Source organism: Chenopodium album, chromosome 23 (assembly GCF_948465745.1).
Source record: "Chenopodium album chromosome 23, dcCheAlbu1.1, whole genome shotgun sequence".
NCBI lineage: Eukaryota > Viridiplantae > Streptophyta > Magnoliopsida > Caryophyllales > Amaranthaceae > Chenopodium > Chenopodium album.
This window is the reverse complement of record NC_137856.1, coordinates 8,427,114-8,447,797: the sequence shown is the minus strand read 5'-3', so window position 1 is coordinate 8,447,797 and position 20,684 is coordinate 8,427,114. Positions and strand designations below refer to the sequence as shown.

General features: G+C 35.6%; 2 protein-coding genes across 2 annotated transcripts; one reads left to right on the top strand and one right to left on the bottom strand.

The window, feature by feature from the left end:
• Positions 1–5,204: 5,204 nt before the first annotated feature.
• On the top strand, positions 5,205–15,819 carry LOC145607757 (homogentisate solanesyltransferase, chloroplastic-like). The gene is made up of 10 exons (XM_081663349.1): positions 5,205–5,496; positions 6,721–6,842; positions 6,950–7,096; positions 7,835–8,060; positions 10,461–10,534; positions 11,445–11,537; positions 12,527–12,644; positions 12,768–12,830; positions 13,320–13,352; positions 15,575–15,819. Exons 1-10 carry the CDS (start codon positions 5,284–5,286, stop codon positions 15,647–15,649), a joined length of 1,164 nt encoding a protein of 387 aa, XP_081519475.1. The 5' UTR covers positions 5,205–5,283; the 3' UTR covers positions 15,650–15,819.
• A 684-nt stretch (positions 15,820–16,503) lies between these two features.
• Positions 16,504–19,631, bottom strand: LOC145606973 (IQ domain-containing protein IQM6-like). The gene is made up of 8 exons (XM_081662780.1): positions 19,360–19,631; positions 18,871–18,985; positions 18,680–18,745; positions 18,459–18,547; positions 18,279–18,369; positions 17,764–18,003; positions 17,580–17,681; positions 16,504–17,461 (listed from the first exon to the last, which is right to left on the bottom strand). Exons 1-8 carry the CDS (start codon positions 19,629–19,631, stop codon positions 16,748–16,750), a joined length of 1,689 nt encoding a protein of 562 aa, XP_081518906.1. The 3' UTR covers positions 16,504–16,747.
• Positions 19,632–20,684: the final 1,053 nt, after the last annotated feature.

The following is a 20,684-nucleotide window of genomic DNA, read 5'->3' as shown; positions in this document are numbered from 1 at the left end:
AAAACTTCATGTGTAGTTTTTTTTTTTTTTTTGTTTTTTTTTTTTTTTTTTTTGACAAAGAGTACTAATAAAGAAAAACAAACAAAAACGAAAATAACCAACTACAGTACACAAAAGCAACAAAGAGACACTTGCGAGCAAACTTTATTCAAGGCAAGTTGGAGTACTTGAAGTCCACACTAGGCCCGCGATCACGCTTTGCACCTACACGAACAATCTGACAACCTGCAACTGAACTAGGGCAATTCACTGAAGAAACTTTCTTCCTAAACCGAGGATGAAAAATAGCATTGTGATGGCGAATTGGTTGACCCAACGACCTGGCACTGGAGTGCAAAATGGACACCGGAAATATGAAATCACAAACTTTTCCCACAATCTCATGTGAACTCATTCCGTCCATATAACTATTATCATCAGAAAGGGCGACAGTCATGCACTCCGAACTGTTGTGCACTACTGGAGAATCTATGGACAGTTGCAAAATGGGAATGGGATGAGACTCTAGAATGGGCACCGTCTGCCGCTCCTCATCATAGGATACATTTAGCGAAGGTAATGTAGATTACCCTTCTACAATTTGCTTCACATCGTGGGAGACTTCCATCGTGATAGAGGTGATCACCTCCTTCGGATATGACTGCAAAATCGATCACACAAGGACTGAGAAATGGGAGCCGACTGGAACTTTGAAGTGGGCACTTCCTGTCGCTCCAATCCACAAAGGCACTTAACTGAGGTAGAAACAGAGGTCTCTAATTCCCTAGAAGTTACATCTTGGGGGAACTGTGTCTGGATAGAAGTTTTACTCGGACGAACCCGAACTGACATTAACGACATTGACTAAGTATGATAGAACCGAATGACCTTGCCTTGCATAACCTGTTGCAAATTTGAGGAAGAAAGCCGAAGGGATGAACTCGATCCATGTTGAGAAACAAACTCATGCATACGAGAGCCTTCAGCTTCTTGACAAAAAGGTGTTGAGAACTTATAATCCCCACCTTTACTAACCGAGTTCAAATGGAAATCACACTCCATATCAACACTCACTGAATCCGGTGAAGAAACCTTACAATCCCTGTCTTTACTAACCGAGTCCGATTGAAAATTACACTCCATATCAACACTCACTCAAACCAGTGAAAAAACCTTACAATCCTTGTCTTGACTAAGTCCGATTGGAAATCACACTTCGTATCAGCACTCACTAAAACTAACCGGTGGTGGGAGAAAACTATCTTTATCACCACCAATTGAATTAGGCAATAAAACTAGCTCCAAAACAACATCTGAACTTTAGGCACTACATTGAAAGTCAACAATCGGAGCAACCATTTTCGCAGCATGACAATCCTCTTTCACCTGACAACTAGCTACATCGTTGGGATCAGCTGGGTCGATTCATTGTTGATGTTAGTTTCATTTTCCACCGGCCATTTTTAAGTGTAGTGCTTGCTTGACTCTTGAGCATTGATTGAGCGAGTTTTAATTCCTCGTGGTGGAATGAAGAAGGAGTTAGCTTTGTCTGTATAGTAGAGAACCATTAATTTGCATGAGAACACATGCAATAGTTATGCCATAGTGGAATATCGTTCATGGTCTTGTTCATGAATTGTATGTGTCATGCGAATTTTAGACAAAGTTATTTAACACAGTAGTTATGTCATGAGAATACCGATCGTGGTCTTGTTCATGAATTGTATGTGTCTTGATTTCATATTTGTAGAGGAGATAATATAATAAAACATTGGGCCGCTAGATTTGTTCCTAATGATGATTGTATTATTACTTTTGCGGAGCTAGACTTGGTGTAATTTTGTTATTTAATAAATTTTCCTCTCCCATTTGCCAAAAAAAGCCTTTTAATTAATTGACCAAAAAAAGCTAAATATGAATATTAATAGTATTAAAATAATAAATTTCTAATTATGTATTTTTAAAAATCAAATTTTAATACACAAATTTGGTAAAAAAAAAACCATTCTTTAAATACACTGTAATATTTTATCTTAGGGGTTTGATTTTGAAGTTCAAGAATATAGGACAATTAGCTATTTTTTATGATTAAGATCTACAAATATAATTAAATCAATAACAAATTACATGATAGTTAAATCAAATATAATATTCTTTCATCAAAGCTACAATCGAGCTTGCATATCTTATATTCTTGAGCAATTTCCCACGATATTGTTAAAACAAAAATAATTTCCCTTTATGCGTTGGATTAAAAACAAATTCCCAAAATATTGTCCACGTAGGATCGGTGTTGGGTGTTAATATTTTTTTATTTGGTTTAACTTCAAATTGCTACGGTATTCCACCATGGCATAACTATTGCATGAGTTCTCATGCAAAATTAATGGTTCTCTACTATAAAGACAAAGTTAACTCCTTCATTTCACCACGGGAATTAAAACTCGCTCAATCAATACTCAAGAGTCAAGAAAGCACTACACTTGAAAATGACCGGTGGAAAACAAAAGTACATCAGTGACTCCAATGTCAGGATTGATTTCGAGCTTGACATGGATGAGGATAGAGAGCCCGAGGAAGAGGAGGATGATCAATTATATTAATTTTGCAAGATAAAATAGTTTACAATTTTATTTTCAACAAAGTTTGAATAAGTTTCTAGGATTAAATTGTTGGGTTTAATATTTGATAAAATTCTAATATTTTATATGCATAAACTAAATTATAAATTTCAATAATTATTTTTATAAATTTAAGGACTTTTATTATTATTGTTCTTATTTTTTACAATGATCCGAAAAGGAGGCTAGCTCCCAATTGACTCAAGACAACAACTGAATTTAAGGACTACATTGTGCTTGATGTGAATTCAAAGATCATGCAATAATATAAATTGTGCTTTTTAGGGTATATGTTTCCTCTGGTTTGTATGATTTAGGCACCCCTTGGACTCAATTAGCAACTTATAATTCAAGAATTCAAAGATCATCGCAACTGAATAGTAAACTTGCATGGTCGCACACTCGCATGTAGGTTCACTTATTACCTTTATATGTGCTTTCGCTTATTCTCTTTTGAGAGTTATCCTAGGCTCAAAGACCTGTAATGTTTCTGTTTGCCTAAAAGGGTAACCTTAGAAAGTTCTGGCTAAACCACCACATTAAATATAAATTACAAGTGTTGTTTGTGACTTAAAATGTAATTTGATTGAAACAATAGGTTTAATACAAAGCGCACTAGATAATTAGAATACAATTGATTGTCAATTTCATGTTACAACTATAATAAAATTTTCAAAATTTAAGAAACCTATTTACGATCTTTAATATAATTTAATATGCTTTTGAACTTTTATACTTGAAAAAAAATCCAACATTTCTTATATTCATTAAAATCCCAACTTATCATAAAAATATCAACCAATAACATGAAATTAGGTGCAACTCCAAATCAATTTCTTTTAATTGCTCTGACCATGCTACTAATGTCTAACAAATTTTTAGGATATTTCTTTTATCCCTCCCACACACAATTTTATGAGTAGTAGTACTATTTTTATTTATTTATTTATTAACAAGTATGATTGCCAAGTAACTATTATTTTACTATGAGTAAAAAATTAGAATTACATAAATAGTTTTCTCATATAGAGAGTATATTATATTGTGATTAACAGAAATTTTTATATGTGGTTAGCCACACTGTGTGGCTGCGATTACTTATAAGGGTAAGTAATCCTTGTAAGTAACCCATAACCGATTGATTTACCCCTTTAAGTAACTCCTAAATGACTGAATAACCCCTGAATAAGTAACCCCTATAATAATAAAATAAACCCTGATTGACTGAGTGGCCTTTGAATAAATAACCCCTATAATTAAGTAAACCCTAATTGATTAAATAATCCATACAAGTAACCCCGACCACACGTTGTGGCCAATGACACATATTAAGCATCGATCAATGAATGGCATCTTATGTCAAAATATCCTTAATAGAAAAGGATCTACACCTTTTATATAACAATGTTTGTATCAATTTGCATGTAGATTTTAAAAAATTATCTTAAAATTTAATTAACTACCTGAGCGTTGCCCGAGTCACAAAACTAGTAAAATAATAAAGGAAAAATACACTTTAATAATCCCAACTTTACTCAATTTACTTTAAATAATCCCAAGATTCCCAACTTTCAATTATTATGTGATAATCCCAACTTCCACTTGTGTTTCCTTCCAATAATCCCAAACCGGTCAACAAAAGTCAATGACTTAATATTCTAGGTCACTTAACACGTGTAAAGTTGTAAGTGGTTCAAAAAAAGAAAAAAAAGTAAATAAAAGAAAAAAATCAATAAAATAAAAGAAAAAAAAATCAAATGCAGCCACCACCAGCCCACAACCACTGGCGGTGGCTAGATCCCTCCACGGCCAACTGTGCCGAGCCCCAACCCTCCAAACCTTCCCCGAAACCGCCTCACCCCCGCAAAACCGGCCCCCTCTTCTTCCCCCCCTCCCCTTAAACCAGCCATAGCCACAACCCCAACCCCAACCTCGAAACCGCCACCCATAAAACCCAAAACCACCAATAACCGTCCCTGAAACCGTCCCCATCCCCTCTCCAACCCCCGAAACCACCTGTAATACCAACCCCAACCCTCGACATCACCTCCTCGACCCCCGAAACAATAAAAAACGCAACCATTTCTGTATCTCTCTCCTCGAATTGACGGGAAATGCAAACAAAGGAAGTGATGGGTGGGTTTCCGGTACGGAGAAGGTTTCTGGTAGGTCGGAAAAGTGGGGTTGAGAGATCAAAAAGGGTGATTCGAGGGTGGGACCGGCCGGTTAGGGAAGGTCGGTCACCACTCACCAGCATCGGGCGCGGCTGGTGGTCTTTGGTTTTTTTCTTTTTAAAATTAAATTAATTTATTTTCAAACTTTTAACCAATTAAAAAGCGACACGAGTTATATAATTTGTTTTAAAAATAATTAACCCTTTCTTCATGTAACCGGTTATCCAGATTGAAGAAAGAGGACGCATGTAAAAGTTAGGATTATTACAGAGTAATCAAAAGTTGGGATTATTTAAAGTAAATTGAGCAAAATTGAAATTATTAAAGTGTATTTTTTCAATAATAAATTGCGTCATAATTTTTTTTTTTCCTGATCTGATTTGATAGGAGTATATTTAGTATAATGTGTAGAAAAAATAAAATAAAACTAAAATAAATTAAAATAAAATTCAGTGACTCAACCTCTTTCTCAATCCTGCCTGACTGGACTTGTTGCTTCTGAATTCGAAATGGAGCTCTTACAGTGTTCATCCACTTCCACTCATCCTCATCCTATCTCTTCAATCAAACGAAATTTCTCTAATCCCACTTCTTTTCTTAATCAAAATCCCTCCAAAATTTCATTGGGATTTCCCACAAATTTCTCTTCCCTTCAATCAACAAGAAAATGCAGATTACCCACCATTACAATTTCCAGCTCTCGTCCCCGTTTATCCATCCGGGTATTTCCCGTAATTTAGTTGATTTTTTTAATTGCAATTATTATTTCATATAATTTATGTAATTTGTTTTGTGTCTGTTTGATTTTTGGATGAATTTCTTGTACTTGTGATGATGATGGTTGGAATGATTATTGGGATTTTGCTGTGATTAAGCTTTATTATTATTTTATTTTCATTATTGATTTAAGCTTTATGATTTATTGATTGAGATTATTGAATTTGAATTGATTCAATGGAGGACAAAGTTGTGGAATTTAAACAATATTTTACAAACCCGATTTCAACTTAACTTCAAACTTCAATCTTGAAACAATGAAACTGACCTACATATCTTTGATATCCTTTGGTGGGTTGTACAGTATGTATTGGGGTTGCATTAAAGACTATGTCTTGTGTATGTTTAAGTGAACAAAGTTCCTGGTGTCTTATTGTAGTTTGAGGGTTATAAAATAGTTTAGGACTTTGAAACTAAATGAATGTTTGGTGTGCCTTTTTTGAGAAGCATTCACAATTTATATAAATCAATGACAAATTTTAAACTTTAGAGACCTGAAATCTGAATGAGAGGCTATTCTTTGGTGGTTTGTGACTTGTAAGCCATATTAGCTGTATTTGTTATTGCTACATGCCTTGGATGAATCGACAAAGGATTCGAAGATTTAGGAGTAGAAATTTTCATAGTCAATCACTTGTGGTCTTAGTCTTTGGTTTACATATACATTTTACCAGTATCTTTGAGCTCTAGTAGGTGGAGTTGAATTCCTGCCTTTGCCATGCTTGTCTATTTTGTTGTAGTTTTCTTAGATAATGATGAAAGATGTTCATTCAAGAAGTGAGGAGCTGTTTTCTATTCTATATCCCTTTTGATCCTCTTTGGAAATCTAGCATATCAGCTGTTAACGAGTACACATGAGTTAATAATGCATGAACCAATATAACACCAACTGAGTTGCACCAGTGTGTTTTCTGTCAAGCAGGGAAAGAATAACATCATTTTCAAAATCGCAATCATTTACTTCAATATGAAAATCTGTCCAAGCTCTTAGCCTTTGCAAAAGTTGGTAATCCAACACAAACGACCTAATGTCGTTGAGAAAGATTGTTATTGTTATATGAAGCTAAAGTTCTCTTTAATTGTATGATTTGCGTGTAGTTGTGTATTTGTGTAGCCTTGTTTGATCTCTAGCACATCCTATTGATTTAAGATTTTCAAGTGGTGTTTAGGCTAGTGCAGAAGCTGGAGCCGCTGACTCTGATCCAGTTGTAGACAAAGTTTCAGAGTTCAGAAATGCCTTTTGGAGATTCCTCAGACCACATACTATTCGTGGAACAGCTTTAGGTTCCTTGTAAGTTGCTTCTGTTCTAATCCTGCAATTTCTGTTGTTAAGGTTATTCTTCTTATGAAGGCCTTGTGGGTATACTGAACTACTCTTTCTATACTTCTTATTGGCAGTGCTTTGGTGGCAAGAGCACTTATTGAAAATCCAAATTTGATAAGATGGTCTCTAGTATTAAAGGCCGTTTCTGGTCTTGTCGCTCTGATATGTGGGAATGGCTATATAGTGGGCATCAATCAGATCTACGATATTGGTATTGATAAGTATGCAATTATAATTGTGATATAGTGTCATTTGGTTTGTAATTTTTATCTTTGGTTTTTAAGAGGCTAATCATTATTGGCACCTGCTAGTATCTTTCATGTATGCCTATACATTGCAATTTCAACCTTATTGAATTTCTGATGGGAATTTTTTAATTGAATTCGAATATTCCTACTTACTTTGTCGGGGGCATATTTGTTGGATAGGTATAACTAATAATGTGATGATTCTTATTTGGCCATTTTAAGGCGTCTAATTTACTTTCAAGGCGTCTAAAACATAAAATTCTAAATCTTGAAAATTATACAAGACCTTGATGCCGTTAGCACTTGGCTACCGCCAGTGTCCCTGAATCCTCTTGAGTCTAGCATACTTCTATCCATCCACTTCAAAATTATTGCAGAATGTGTTGCAAACACAAACACACACTTTTACATATTATGAAATTGGAAACACAAACACACACTTTGACATATTATGAAATTGGAATTTTTGTTATGTTACTATGTCAGAATTATTAGCAACTTAAAATAATCTAGGAAATGCACATCATTGAATTTATTATTACTTAACGCTGAAAATAATTTCATCTATATGACAGTTGCACTTCAAATCTTCAATTATTGAGGGCAATTTTTGTCTGGTGGCAATGTTCAGTATTTTACCTTTCTGGATTTGGATTTCCTAAACTTGTTGTAGTTGAAATAGTAAGCTTTATTTTCTACTTTTGGTTACAGGGTGAACAAACCTTATTTACCTATAGCAGCAGGAGACCTTTCTGTTGGATCTGCATGGGTGCTAGTGTTGGCTTTTGCGGTCACTGGGTTTTCTATTGTTGCATCAAACTTTGGTCCTTTCATAACGTCCCTATATTGTTTCGGATTGTTTCTTGGAACCATCTATTCTGTTCCTCCATTTAGAATGAAGCGATTTCCTGTCGTAGCATTTCTTATAATTGCAACGGTATGCTTTTTATTTACTTCTGTCTTCTACTAGCATAAAGTTTGTAGCTTATTACTTAGCTTCACATTGTGGAGTCGCATTTACTCTTTGGCAAAGAATAGATATATTTTTTAAGATTATTTGATGCACAAACGATTCCATGGTTAACCATTATAACATATTCTATAACATCATATTTTTCTAGTAGTATTTTGCATTTAACATACGACCTACGTTCTAGAAATTTCAAATACTCTTGTTTCAAAGAAAGTTTGAAAAAAGGGGAGTAGGTGTAAGAAAAAAGTGGATAACAAGTAAAAAGGTGTGACACCGTACTGGGTAGGGGTCGGATAGAATTAGCCAAAACACCATGTCACTACGACAATACAACTCTACTAATTCCTAGATATGGAAACACCACTAGGAACAATTGAGAGTAGAAACTTGGATACAGTAGCACCACCCAGGGATTAGGGAGATCGTACTCTACCTAAGAACACTCAAAGTGTAATTATATTTCATAATCAAAAGCTTGAGTTTCACGGTTACATTCATGCTTATTTATAGCTTTGATTTAGTCACTATTACAACCAACTAAGTTAATGCAAGAAGCTAATTAATGCAAGGAGTAGATGATAGTGTTGGATTTTGATGTTGTCAACATGGGGGGTATAGGATGGCGACATGATGGGGCTTTTAGATATATGTCAAACTTCCCTTGTTGAAGTCTTGGAGATGACTCGACCTCGAGTCTTGGCTCTTCCCCAGTCTCATAATATGGAGACAAATCAACAACATTAATTGTAGTTGAAACATTGTATTCCCTTGGAAGCTCGATCTTATATGCATTTTCTCCTTGTGTTCACCTAAAATTGTTCCCCAAGCCAAACCACTGGTGAAAGCCCTTTCAAGATCGTCAACAATTAAAATCCAACTATGCTGGTTGATCTTGTTCCACTATCCTCTCCTAATGACTTTAGTGGTGATGCCAATGAACAAGAGAAATCAAGAAGATATATGAGAAGGTTAAAGCTCAAATCATAAGGCAAAATCAGCGCTATCAATAGCAAGCTAACAAGTTTCGTAAACTACTTGTCTTAAAGAAGGAATCTGGTTTGGATTCACTAAAGGAAGGGAAGGTTTCCAAGGGGAACACGTGGTAAACTCAAGCTTAGAGCCGACAGACCATTCAAGGTGCTAGAAAGGATCGGAGAAAATGCATATAAGATCGAGCTTCCAGGGGAATATAATGTTTCAGCTACATTTAATGTTGCTAATTTGTCCCCATATTACGAGAATGGGGAAGAGCAAAAACTCGAGATTGAGTCTTCTCCAACAAGGAAAGTTTGACAAGGTTTGAAAAACATCTAGAAACTTCCTCATGTCGGCATCCTATACCCCTCCATGTCGGCAACATCAAAATTCAACCTTATCATTTACTCCTTGCATTAACTTAATTGGTTGTAATACTGACTAAATCAAGGCTATAAATAAGCCATGAATGTAACCCTGAATCTCAAGCTTTTGAGTATGAAAATATAATTACAGTTTGAGTTTTCTTAGGTAGAGTACTATCTCCTTAATCCTTGGTGGTGCTACTGTATCCAAGGTTCTTCTCTCAATTGCTTCTAGTGGTGTTCTATATGTAGGAACTAGTAGAGTTGTATCGACTGAGTAGCCGAACCAACGTGGTGTTTTGGCTAATTCTATCCATTCAATGTTTTAACCACTCTTCTAAAACTTTCTTGAAATTTTATTCTTGGTTCTCTTTTAAAACTCCCATCTTTTTCTTAAATGCTCTTCTGTTTACTCAACTTTTTTAAAACTCTTTTAAATGGTGAATTTGTTATGTCCTTTTCTTTATATTTTACGATTCCTTATGACGATTTGTGTTAGCCGAGCCCAAATTATTTTGGGACTAAGGCTTTATTGTTGTTGTTGTTGTTGTTGTTGTTGTTGCTGCTGTTTGAAATAAGTTAATCAAGCAGTTACTAAAGTATGATGGAAGGGTAGGTGTGGCCTCTTTTTTATTAGGAGGGTTGGGTTTGTAGAGATACTTGCAATGTCTATTACTCTATTACATGAGTGTGTATAAAAATCTGGACCAATTTCACCAATTTTCTGATCTGTCAAGAATTGGTTTCACCGGGTACCCAGGGGTACTGAATCCAAGAAATGAGGCTTTGGAACCGGTCATGACTGGTTCCAAGATATTGGATCCAGTCTGGTCCCGGTGATACCAAATCTGAGTCCAGAACCAGGTACCTGTTATTTTTGGTCACCCCTAGTTATTGCTATTGGGGTATATTTGTGAGCGTGGTGTCTACATGAGCAGATTCATCATAGCTGAGATACTTGTGCTTGGGTTACTTTATGCACTTTTCAACATGGATATGAAGATAATGCAGAATAACTTTGCAGGTTCGTGGATTTCTTCTTAATTTTGGTGTATACTATGCCACCAGAGCAGCTTTAGGACTCCCATTTGAGTGGAGGTATGTCTCTGTTTCTCAAATCTCAATAGACAGTTTTTTAGACGCATGAGTTTGTCCTTTCTATAATCAGGTAAACGGTGCAGAGGGCTTTTTATATAATAATAAGAATAATAATAATGCTCATTTTGTCTAGAATTATGATTGAAAAAGTGAATTTTTACATAATTATTATACAATAGAAGTTTTTAATGTATTAGAAAATTGTTTCATATATCTCTGCCACGCTGATCCAGAATTCTGATAGCAAAAACCTAGCATTTTGTAATCTGTTTGGTGAATTATTCGATTCTATCACTGACTTCCTTAGTAACAGTTATTAGAAGCTGTCTATAATGTTTGTTTAAAGCTGTAATTATGGGCTGTTTATGTATTTTCTTTGAGGCCTTGATTTTGTGCTAAAATGCTCAATAGTTTTGTATTGATGTCAATACCAATACTATCCCAGTATAATTAAGATCTTACCTAAAGCAAGGCATATGCTACTTGGATTTTGCATTTCACCTAGTACTTGTGTTGGATATACTTCAACATGGGTATAAGTTTTATCATGCAAGACATTTTACAAATTGGTTGGGCTGGATACTGGGCTACATACTTGTGTTTGACTGTAGAAGAGTCTAAGTAACATAGAGTGGACTGAGGGGAGTGGCGTGTGTGGGGGAAAGTTATGCACCCCTATTTCTGCAGTAGCAGAGTTGTTACCATTTGATGATTTGCAGAAACCATGTGTTATTTAACAATATATAAGAAGCCCAAATAGTTAAATAGATTGAGTCCAGTATAATGCAAAACTACTCTGACTTTAATGTGATACTAGTCGAAATTTTACTCTTTGATGTTGGCATGTGCACCACTGTGATTGACCTAGTCTTTACATTTACACACTCTATACTGTGATTTTGATATGCAGTTATCCTGTGGTATTCATCACAACATTTGTAACTTTGTTTGCATTGGTGATTGCCATAACAAAAGATCTCCCAGATGTGGAAGGAGATCGCAAGTAAGTCCTGCTTCTATCATCTTTTCTTTGTAATTGTTTCATGAATTTTCTATTAATTGCATGTTTGCTTTATGTAGAAAGCATAGAATATTTTGAAGAACAGCGGGAGGGCTTCATGTGAAAGATGGATTTTTTGAGATGTATTGAACAAATAGACGTAAACATAAGTACATAACAAACAGCTAGTAGAAGTGAGACAAGACTAATAACTTTTAAAGAGAATTTCTATCATCCATCAAGTTTTTGGGGATAGTGGGAAATCGAAGTTTTGAACACATTTGATAATCTTGTTTCCTTTAGGGCATCATAGGGTTTACAACTATATATGGCACTCATTTCTCTGGAAAAAACATGTGTTAATAGTTTAATATGAAGAACACTCAGCTTCTATTTTCATGCATATAGCAAGAAGTGGTTAATGTAATGGTGAATTGATATGTAGTACTATACTCTCCTTGATCTTTTATGTTTACTCGGCCTATTGTAGACACGGAGAAAGTTTTGAAGTAGGTTAGTATGTGTAGGATAAAATCTAAGAGAGAGAATGTAAAAGGTGGATGGGTGTAAGAAAATGAGGTAAGACGGGTAATATGGTAAATCGGGCATGTTAAAAGAGCTGGCAAAAATAGAAAGTGGGTAGCACATAAAAGAACGGAGGGAGTACTTCCATTAGGCTTTGTCATTGCATATACAAGAATAATTTTATGAGAGTTAGATACTATAAGAAAGAGATAGTAAGGCCTGATTATATTGAATAGAAAAAACTTGGACAAATTTTAAATTTCTGTAGATGTAATAATGGAAATTAAAATGTGCTGGTCAAATCATGAGATGGAAAGTGCACTACATAATCTAGGAAAACTTTAAATGGAAATTGTATACACCATTGTATGACAAAGGGAGTATCACTGGTAACATGCTTTCCTTTCATAATTCTCATGTTCTTCTCCAATGAAATTTTAAATTAATGTAAGATAATGCTTTTATAGGTTTCAGATATCAACCCTGGCAACAAAGCTGGGGGTGAAAAATATTTCACTGCTTGGTTCTGGCCTATTGCTGGTTAACTATATTGGTTCTATTGTTGCTGCTGTTTTCTTACCCGAGGTGAGTGTTCTTTAATTGGCATGTTCACAGTATATCTTTACTTGCAGTTTAAGCTTTGGTTTTAGACAGTTGTATTTTGCTGAGAAAACTCCCTGCCATATGATTGGTTTGCTTGTTGTTCAGGCCTTCAGGCGCAGCTTGATGATACCTACACACACCATTTTGGCAATATGTTTGATTTTCCAGGTATGCGCTCATACGGTTGATAGAAAAAAATCTTAAATGACTGATCAATCATTATCATGTTAGAGGGGCAAATTGCATTATGATACCATCGTCATTTTTAACGTTAAGCCTAGTCCTCATGAAACACGTGATATCATGTTTGGAACTAGTAAATATTTCGTAGGCATGTCATCCCTCAAAGCCTGTGGATTGTGGGATTTATGTTAGATTGCAAGTGTTGCTGGTAATGAGCAGAAGCAATTTCAACTGAATCTTATGGCCTAGGCTAAAATTGTCCAAGATACATGTGCAAGTGTTGTTTTAAGCCGGATTTTTAATATTTTGTTGGTTGAAATCAAAATATCAACTGTCAAGTCATGCCACCTGCATTAATATACCGATGCATGTGCTTAAGCTAAAGTGGATATATCATCTAACATGGGTAAAATATTCACCAAGTATCTTTTTCTGATGTGAGTTCTTTGTGTGTTTCGTTATTCTTGTTTTCAGACATGGTTGCTCGACCAAGCTAAATACTCCAAGGTAATACTTTATATGTTTTTGTTAATGTTATGCTAGGGCCAAATTACTGTGATTATTATCTATTTCAGATCTTTCTTGATAGATTTGCGTTATTGTAGAGATGGAAATATGATCATTATCACTGTTTGTTTTCTGATTGAGTCTTTTCTTCTATTCCGTCTAAAGATATTCATACACTTTTCTGAGTAAATGATTCGAAAGTATATCTAGATCAAATTGTCCTTGTGGTAAACACGAGGATTTCAAATTTCAGTATTGATTGTGTGGACTGTACTCTGGCCCTTATTTCGCTTCAAATTTGCAAGTTAGATACTTGACACTTGCATGTTAGTATGACTCTAAGACACTTCATTTTGGGCCAAAATCAGTCAAAGCTTTCATAAAATGGTCATGTCTAACACTTGGATACATATCTGCATCTGACAAGTGTCTGAGTAACATAGGTTTTGGATGGAAATCTGGTTGCTATTTTTGTGCTGCTACTGAAAATTAAAGTTACTCCTACAAATGGTTGACCAGAACAAGGACGGAATTCAGTTCATAAGATGGAATAGTGTAGGTGACAAATTCTCCTAATGATGTGAACCAAAGCCATGACAATTGCTTCTCAGTCACTAACAATTTGATTAAGATATCTCTTTTAAGGGAAAGATAATAAGCCTCCAAAGAAGCTAAGAAAGCTTCTATACCCTGTGAAAACCACATTTAAAAGTCCTCACTACTCAGCTTCACTTTTTTGAGATGTGCTGGATCAACAGGAAAATCTGAACCTTTCCATGGACCATATTTGAATCAATTTCATCATAATGTGATAGCTAAGTCATCACTTTCAGTTTCATGTGAATGTTTAGTCAATCTTGCTAAGGAAGTTGGAAGCATATTGATGAAAATACTGTCTACTAAGAATCCAGCTGCTGCCTAGGGCTGAGAGATCCAGGCAGATGTGACATTATTTGATAAGGATGGACAGTTTTCAAATGGCCACAGTAAAATTATGGTCATTGTATAAAATTAAATCACAGCCATTCATTTTTATTGACTAATATAAACTGTTGATATGGTTTACTTTTTATTTTATAATTAAATTTGATAAAAAAGATAATTATTTGCCATGTTCTTATCAATCTCTTTCAGTTTCTTCTTTGTTTACAGTACTGGGTATTTTTTTTCCCCTTTAGTTCTCTTCAATCTTTTTTCACCTGTTTCTTGGGGTTATTTTATATTGAAATTTGTGAATAATTTTACGGTTTTGAGTGAGATTCCCTGCATTCATTAATTGTTTTTGGGTGGTGGGAGCCTGGGAGGCTGTATAAGATTTATTTAGGAAAAATGGAGGAGAATTGGAGAAATATGATTGTTGAAAATTAGGCCCAGGTCGATTTGTAGATAGTGTTATTCAAAGGATTTAATGGAATCTAGTTGGTTTGGGTCATAGAGATGCCAATTTCGTACCAAGGTTGATAATAATCTAATCTAACCTATATAGACAGAACTTCATCAATTTGAACCTGATTTGCTCGTATATAATCAATGCGATTCAATTGGTTTTGTCTTATACAATCTCGTAAATGATCAATGATTCGATTGATTGTATGATTCAGATGGTGGTATTTTTTTTTTAATTTTTTTTGGTCAAATTTTTTTAAAATGAAATAGAAGGTAAACTGTTAATAAAAATGAACGGTTGTGATTTGATTTAGTACAATAATTGTGGCCACTCAAAAGTCATCCTTGAAGGAGCCATACTAATTGCTAACCTCTAAATCAATCACTATTACTCAACAGTAGTGAAGGGAAATGGAGGGGAAGGAAAGAGTGGCCTTCCATTTTCCTTCCAAATCTCTTTAACAATGGAGGAATTAGAATTATTAAAAGGGGAGGAAAACGGGTCCCTCTATTTTCTTTCCCTATGTCTTATCTAACTAAGGTATTCTAATTATAAAAAAAGCCAAGAAATGGAAAGAAAAAGGAAAAGGAATTTGTATCCCTCACTTTCCTTTACCTCCATTGTTCCTATCCAAACATAGTGTAGTGTGATGTTTCGTGCCAAGTTCAAGCTTTCTTCACATCGTTTTCTTCTTTCAACCTTGGTCTATTATGATTGTTTAGCAGTTCTTTCTTCCCCCACACTCCAGTGCCCCATCCCCCAGTGAAAGAATGAAAGGTGCTTGCTTGTATAAGCAGCTTCCAATTTCTGATTATTCTTTGACCTCATTTTGCAGGAAGCAATCACAAATTTCTACAGATTTATCTGGAACCTATTTTATGCAGAGTATATTATATTTCCTCTGCTTTAAAAATTCAACGGGAGAATGGGTGAACAGGCAAGAATTTTCCTGATTTTGTTTATATTTCAACATACTGACTGTATCTAAATAGCTTAGCATGTACCCTATTTCGGGACCATGTAATGTACCAAAATGTATGACATTCTAGGTTATTATCATGATACCTTTATTCATCACCATATATTGATTAGGGGTGAGCATAGCAGGGTACCCTGTAAAAATATCAGGACCCGAAACCGGAACCTGTTGCAACAGGTTCCTAAATATAGGAACCGGAACCGGAACCTGTTGCAACAGGTTCCTAAGAATTGGGAACCGGAACCTGCAGGTTCCGGTTCCTAAACAGGGTACCCTATCTGTGAAAGTAAGCTTAATTATTACTTGATAAATTGTGACAAATTTATTTTTGTTAAAATAGATGATCACAAAAAAAGCTTATAACTTTAGTATAGTACTTCAAATATAACAAACCAACACTAATTGTCTAGAATATTTAATACCATATAAGTTCCGGTTTTATGTATCCTATAGGGAACCTGTACTAACAGGGTACCCTACAGGTTCTAGATCCAAAATTTTATTACCCGGAACCGGAACTTGTTGAACAGGTTCCGGGTTTGGAACCCGCGGTTCCGAACAGGTTCTGGTTCCATATCAGGGTACCCTGAATTTTTGCTCACCCCTAATATTGATATCAAAAGCTATAGTCGCATCAGTGCAAGCATGCAACAGAGTCAGTAATATGATGACTTTCCCATGCCAGTTTGGTTATTGAACATCAAAGAGTCAGGCTAACTGTTTAATAGATAGGTAACTAGTAGGGGGGTAAAAGTTAATCATGTCATTTAAGTTGTACTCTATCGTTGACCAATAGCTAACTCGAGTCTGGTTCATAATAATAAGGGTATCTAGTAATTGCGTGGTTTGTTTCGCGAATAGTTAATCTCATTGTCAAATAGAGCAAAACAAGAGTTGCCTAAAGATACATGGTTACATACTTACATGTCACAGTTCTTGATGCTTTTCATAGTCAAAAACAGAAAGTTTCAGCATGGCTTTAACTTTTTTACTGATTAGTAGCTAGTGTCTGGATATTAATTGATTTGTTCAGGGGTCAGGACTAAGGTTACTTTTATTTGGAGACGTTTCTTTGTGTAAACCTGATGATGTCCGCGGGGTATAATTCATGCTCCGAGGAGTAGCATTACTACTCCTTGGAGACAATTGCACTTGCTCCAGCACTTGGCATTGCAACATTGAAGGATAATCCCTCACACACCCGATTCTAGGTCCGGCACCTGTTGTCCATTTAAATTGTAAATGTTCACCCAATTGGTAAGATCTGGTTCTTCTGTGACTTTGGATCCTCTTGAGGATTGTTGCTTCTGATATTCGCTCTTCAAACTCAGGATCGTCATACACCTCAAATAAGTTCAGTTTAGGACGCATGAAATCTTGCTCTGAGAGTAGCGTTTCTTCTGCTGTCTCAAAGCCATCGTCTGTTGAGAAATTCTCTTCAACGCCGTCATCATTACTGGGACTTTGTTCTGGTGGTGGTTGTGGTGTCTTAAACTCTTCTTCCACCACTTCATGCATGCTTGGAATTCTAAGCTTGGCAATCTTAGAGCCTAAAAGTTGAGATCTTTTTATTAGCATGGCCGAGGTGGCAACTTCTGAAAGCTTCAATACCTGTGGCCTTGGTTGATTATCATCTTGAGTTAAACAGCTTGAACTAGTACCTTCTTCCTCTGTTCTGAATTGATTCATGCGGAAGGCAGGAGTTTTGCTACCAACTCCATCTTCTTCCTCCTGTGGTGTGCTCTACATTGACAAAACAAAATCAGGCAAGTACATTATTCTTTACTCTACAACTCCAAATAGTAGGTAGTGGCAGCAAACGAATCGTTTGGATAGAATTCGGTTTGGGAATTCTACATACCTTGACACAAGTGAGATCGACATTATGCTCTTTGAGGAATGACATAAATGCCTGGAAGTTTTCTTCTGTAGGAAGGTAGTGACCACTGTGAGGCCAAACTGACTGTAACAATTGAACAGATTGTTGTTCAAAACTAAATCAAAATAATGAAAAATAGTTCCAAAAAGAAAGAAATTGTTAGTACCACTAAAATGCCATTGTCAACAATCAATCTGCCAGCAGATAATGTAGCTCCTCCAGCCAAAAAGCTTGAATGCTGAAATTTGCCTTTGATTTTCTGGGCAACATACAAGGTTTTTGTCGTGCTTAAAACGAAGATCCATTTAGTACCTTTAGGCACTCCTACCGTATCAACAGCCTGTCGAGTTGCTTTGTATATGAGCTTCCCGTTCTCTACTATCACTTCATAAGCCTCCCTCTCTCCCTATAACATGAAATCACTTATCGTCTCAGGTTGTCCCTATAACATATGATAAGCGATAAACTAGAGCGGCTTTATTCATTGGTTTCCATGGCATATTTTATTCATGGCAGGGTATGGGGAGAGGTAGCAGGACAGATCATTTGCTTTAGGTCAATTCAATTTGGGTTAATTAGTCGTTTAGTTTGTCTTCATACCAATAACAGAATGGCTGGTTACTGTAAAGAAGAAATAATCGTAACAAAAGGTGTTAGAGAAGTTAAGGAAAAGCAACTCACTGGATCTAGGTACTTGATGCATTGTTGTTGAAGTCGTGATCGTGAGCATCTATCGATTAGGTCGACTTCTTTTCCTTCTCCAATGTCAAGCCTAGTTTAAACAGCCAAACAATGTTTGTCATGAATCAACCTTGAATATGGTTGTACTTTTTGAAATTGTGTTAAACATGGAATTTGTACCAATAGAAGAATGGTTGATTACTGTCACAATGAAGCCACCTTGCGTAGTAAAATTGTAGGTTGTGTCCATAACGATGTCGAGGATCTATCTATCGATAAAGAAAGGACTGTGTTAGAAGTTTCGAAAAAGAATAAGATCCAACCTTTGTGTTGTTGATGAGTATATGATGTATGTCATAAACGTGGAAAAAAACTGTTATTGAATAAAAGATTAAACTCACAGCCTCGAGCCAATGTTGCAGGGCAAGTTTCCTAGATTTCGAATCTTTAGACGAGCCTTTACCAACCTAAGTGGAGCCAAAAAATCATGAATATATGGATTAAGAAACAAGAATAACTGAATGTGCTAGGAATTGAGCCATTGAAGTATAATGCATATGCACCAAGGTTAAAAAAAATCTTGATTACTAACTTTAGCAGCCCTTGTTCTTGCTCTTGACCATCGCGAAAGAGCAGATTCAGGCTTCTCTATATCAAAGAATGATATAGAACTGTGCTTGAGTTCGGCAAAATCTAGGACTTGCCACCTACATTGATCATATAGATACTTAAGTTAAACAATAATTAAGTTTTGTTTTCGAAAATACATTGATCCTAATATACAGTGGAACCTTCTTGATGCTAGGTATTTGTAACTGATGCATGAAGTTCCATGGAAAAATCAAATGATATAATGATCTAACATATCAGATGCTACCAGTTTCTTGGCTAATGCAGGTTGACAGTTATGCATATAAGAATGCGACTAACATGTTACGTGCAACTTATGATGTCGATTGTTCAAAATCTTACATGAAACTTTCAAAGTCTCAAACTCGAATAACATAAACTAGTACAATGAGTCAATGACAAAATACATTCAGCTATGATGACCTAAAGAAGATAAAATAAGCAATCATACCATTTTTGTTCAGCAAGCACAGCACAATCTGCAAGCTGCCTTCTGATCCGAAAACTTTTGTACACTTTCTGTAATTTTACTGCAGCCAAACTTCTATTATCTCGCATCTTGGGTGTTAATGATGAGGATGGTATTTTTGGAGTAGTCTGATGTAGTATTCGAGAATATGTCGATTGTTTAGAATCAAGTTGTTCAGCATTAGCAGGTTCATCAACATTTTCCATATTACAGGAAAATGGTGTTTGCATCGTGATCTCTTGTTCCGAGTCCATCTCCTATAGACTTTACAAACTTAACATCCACATCTTCTGATCTTCATTCCCTCTGCAAAGCCAAGTGATCTATAGACGACAGATTTGAGGCCTCGGGCACGAAAACAGCTAGAGATCATTAGCCCCATAGAGTGTACCATGAAGGATGAAACTTTCATAAATATTTGTAGATGAACATAGTCTTCGAAGTCAAACTCCCTGTAAAATTTACTTGAAGTTAGAACACAAATTTTTTTATGTGGCCGGTGGCCAGCCATGATGGGGGTTACTTTGTTTGAGTGATAGGGGTTACTCAATAAGTGTTACAAGAGTTTACTTCGTCAGTGTTATATGGTCACTCAGTCAATGATATACGGGTTACTTGGTCAGTATTACAAGGGTACTCAGTCAGTGTTATAGAAGTAACTTTGTACTTTTACAAGCTGTTATTTTGCCACATGGTGTGGCTAGCCGCATACAAGTTGCGTTGTTTCAATTAATGGGAATATACATATATTAATTTCTTGCTTTTACATGATATACATTCAAACTAAAGAAATTTTGTTTTTTTTTAGAGTTCCACCCGGTTATTCTTTGGGCTAATTTGGATTCGGAGATCAGATCTAGGTGGTTATGTTCCAGTACGTACCCTTTCAATTGTTGTAGCGAGGATCGAACACGCGGTCCTCCCTACCAAGTGTAGTCCCAATCACTACTACACCAACAATTAATTGGTAACTAAAGAAATTTTGTTGTTCCAGGGGCTATCATCGGTCTTTAAGTTGGTGGTAAACCCTAATTTACAATTTTTTTTTTCTAAACTTGTTTAATATTTTATGCACGCAATATTTAAAAATTTCTTTGACAAACTAAAGAAAAACTCGTTGTGCAGGAGACATACACGTTATGATTACAATAGATTTGGGGCTTTTACACTTTGTTTGGATAGGAAGAAATGGAAGGAAAAGAAGAGAAGAGAAATGGAAGGAAAAGAAGAGAAGAGAAATGGAGAGGGACAAAATTTTCTTGTTTTGGTAAAATATTGGGGGAAGGAAGGGGAAGGAGAGGGAGAGG

Bases quoted from the DNA above. Each gene is read 5' to 3' on its own strand.
- LOC145607757 (XM_081663349.1), top strand. From the start codon at position 5,284: ATGGAGCTCTTACAGTGTTCATCCACTTCCACTCATCCTCATCCTATC. The intron at 6,843-6,949 runs GTAAGTTGCTTC...TCTTATTGGCAG, and splicing joins GGAACAGCTTTAGGTTCCTT to TGCTTTGGTGGCAAGAGCAC. The intron at 10,535-11,444 runs GTATGTCTCTGT...TTTGATATGCAG, and splicing joins GGACTCCCATTTGAGTGGAG to TTATCCTGTGGTATTCATCA.
- LOC145606973 (XM_081662780.1), bottom strand. From the start codon at position 19,631: ATGGACTCGGAACAAGAGATCACGATGCAAACACCATTTTCCTGTAAT. The intron at 17,682-17,763 runs GTACTAACAATT...CAATTGTTACAG, and splicing joins TTGACAATGGCATTTTAGTG to TCAGTTTGGCCTCACAGTGG. The intron at 17,462-17,579 runs GTATGTAGAATT...TTGTCAATGTAG, and splicing joins TCGATCTCACTTGTGTCAAG to AGCACACCACAGGAGGAAGA.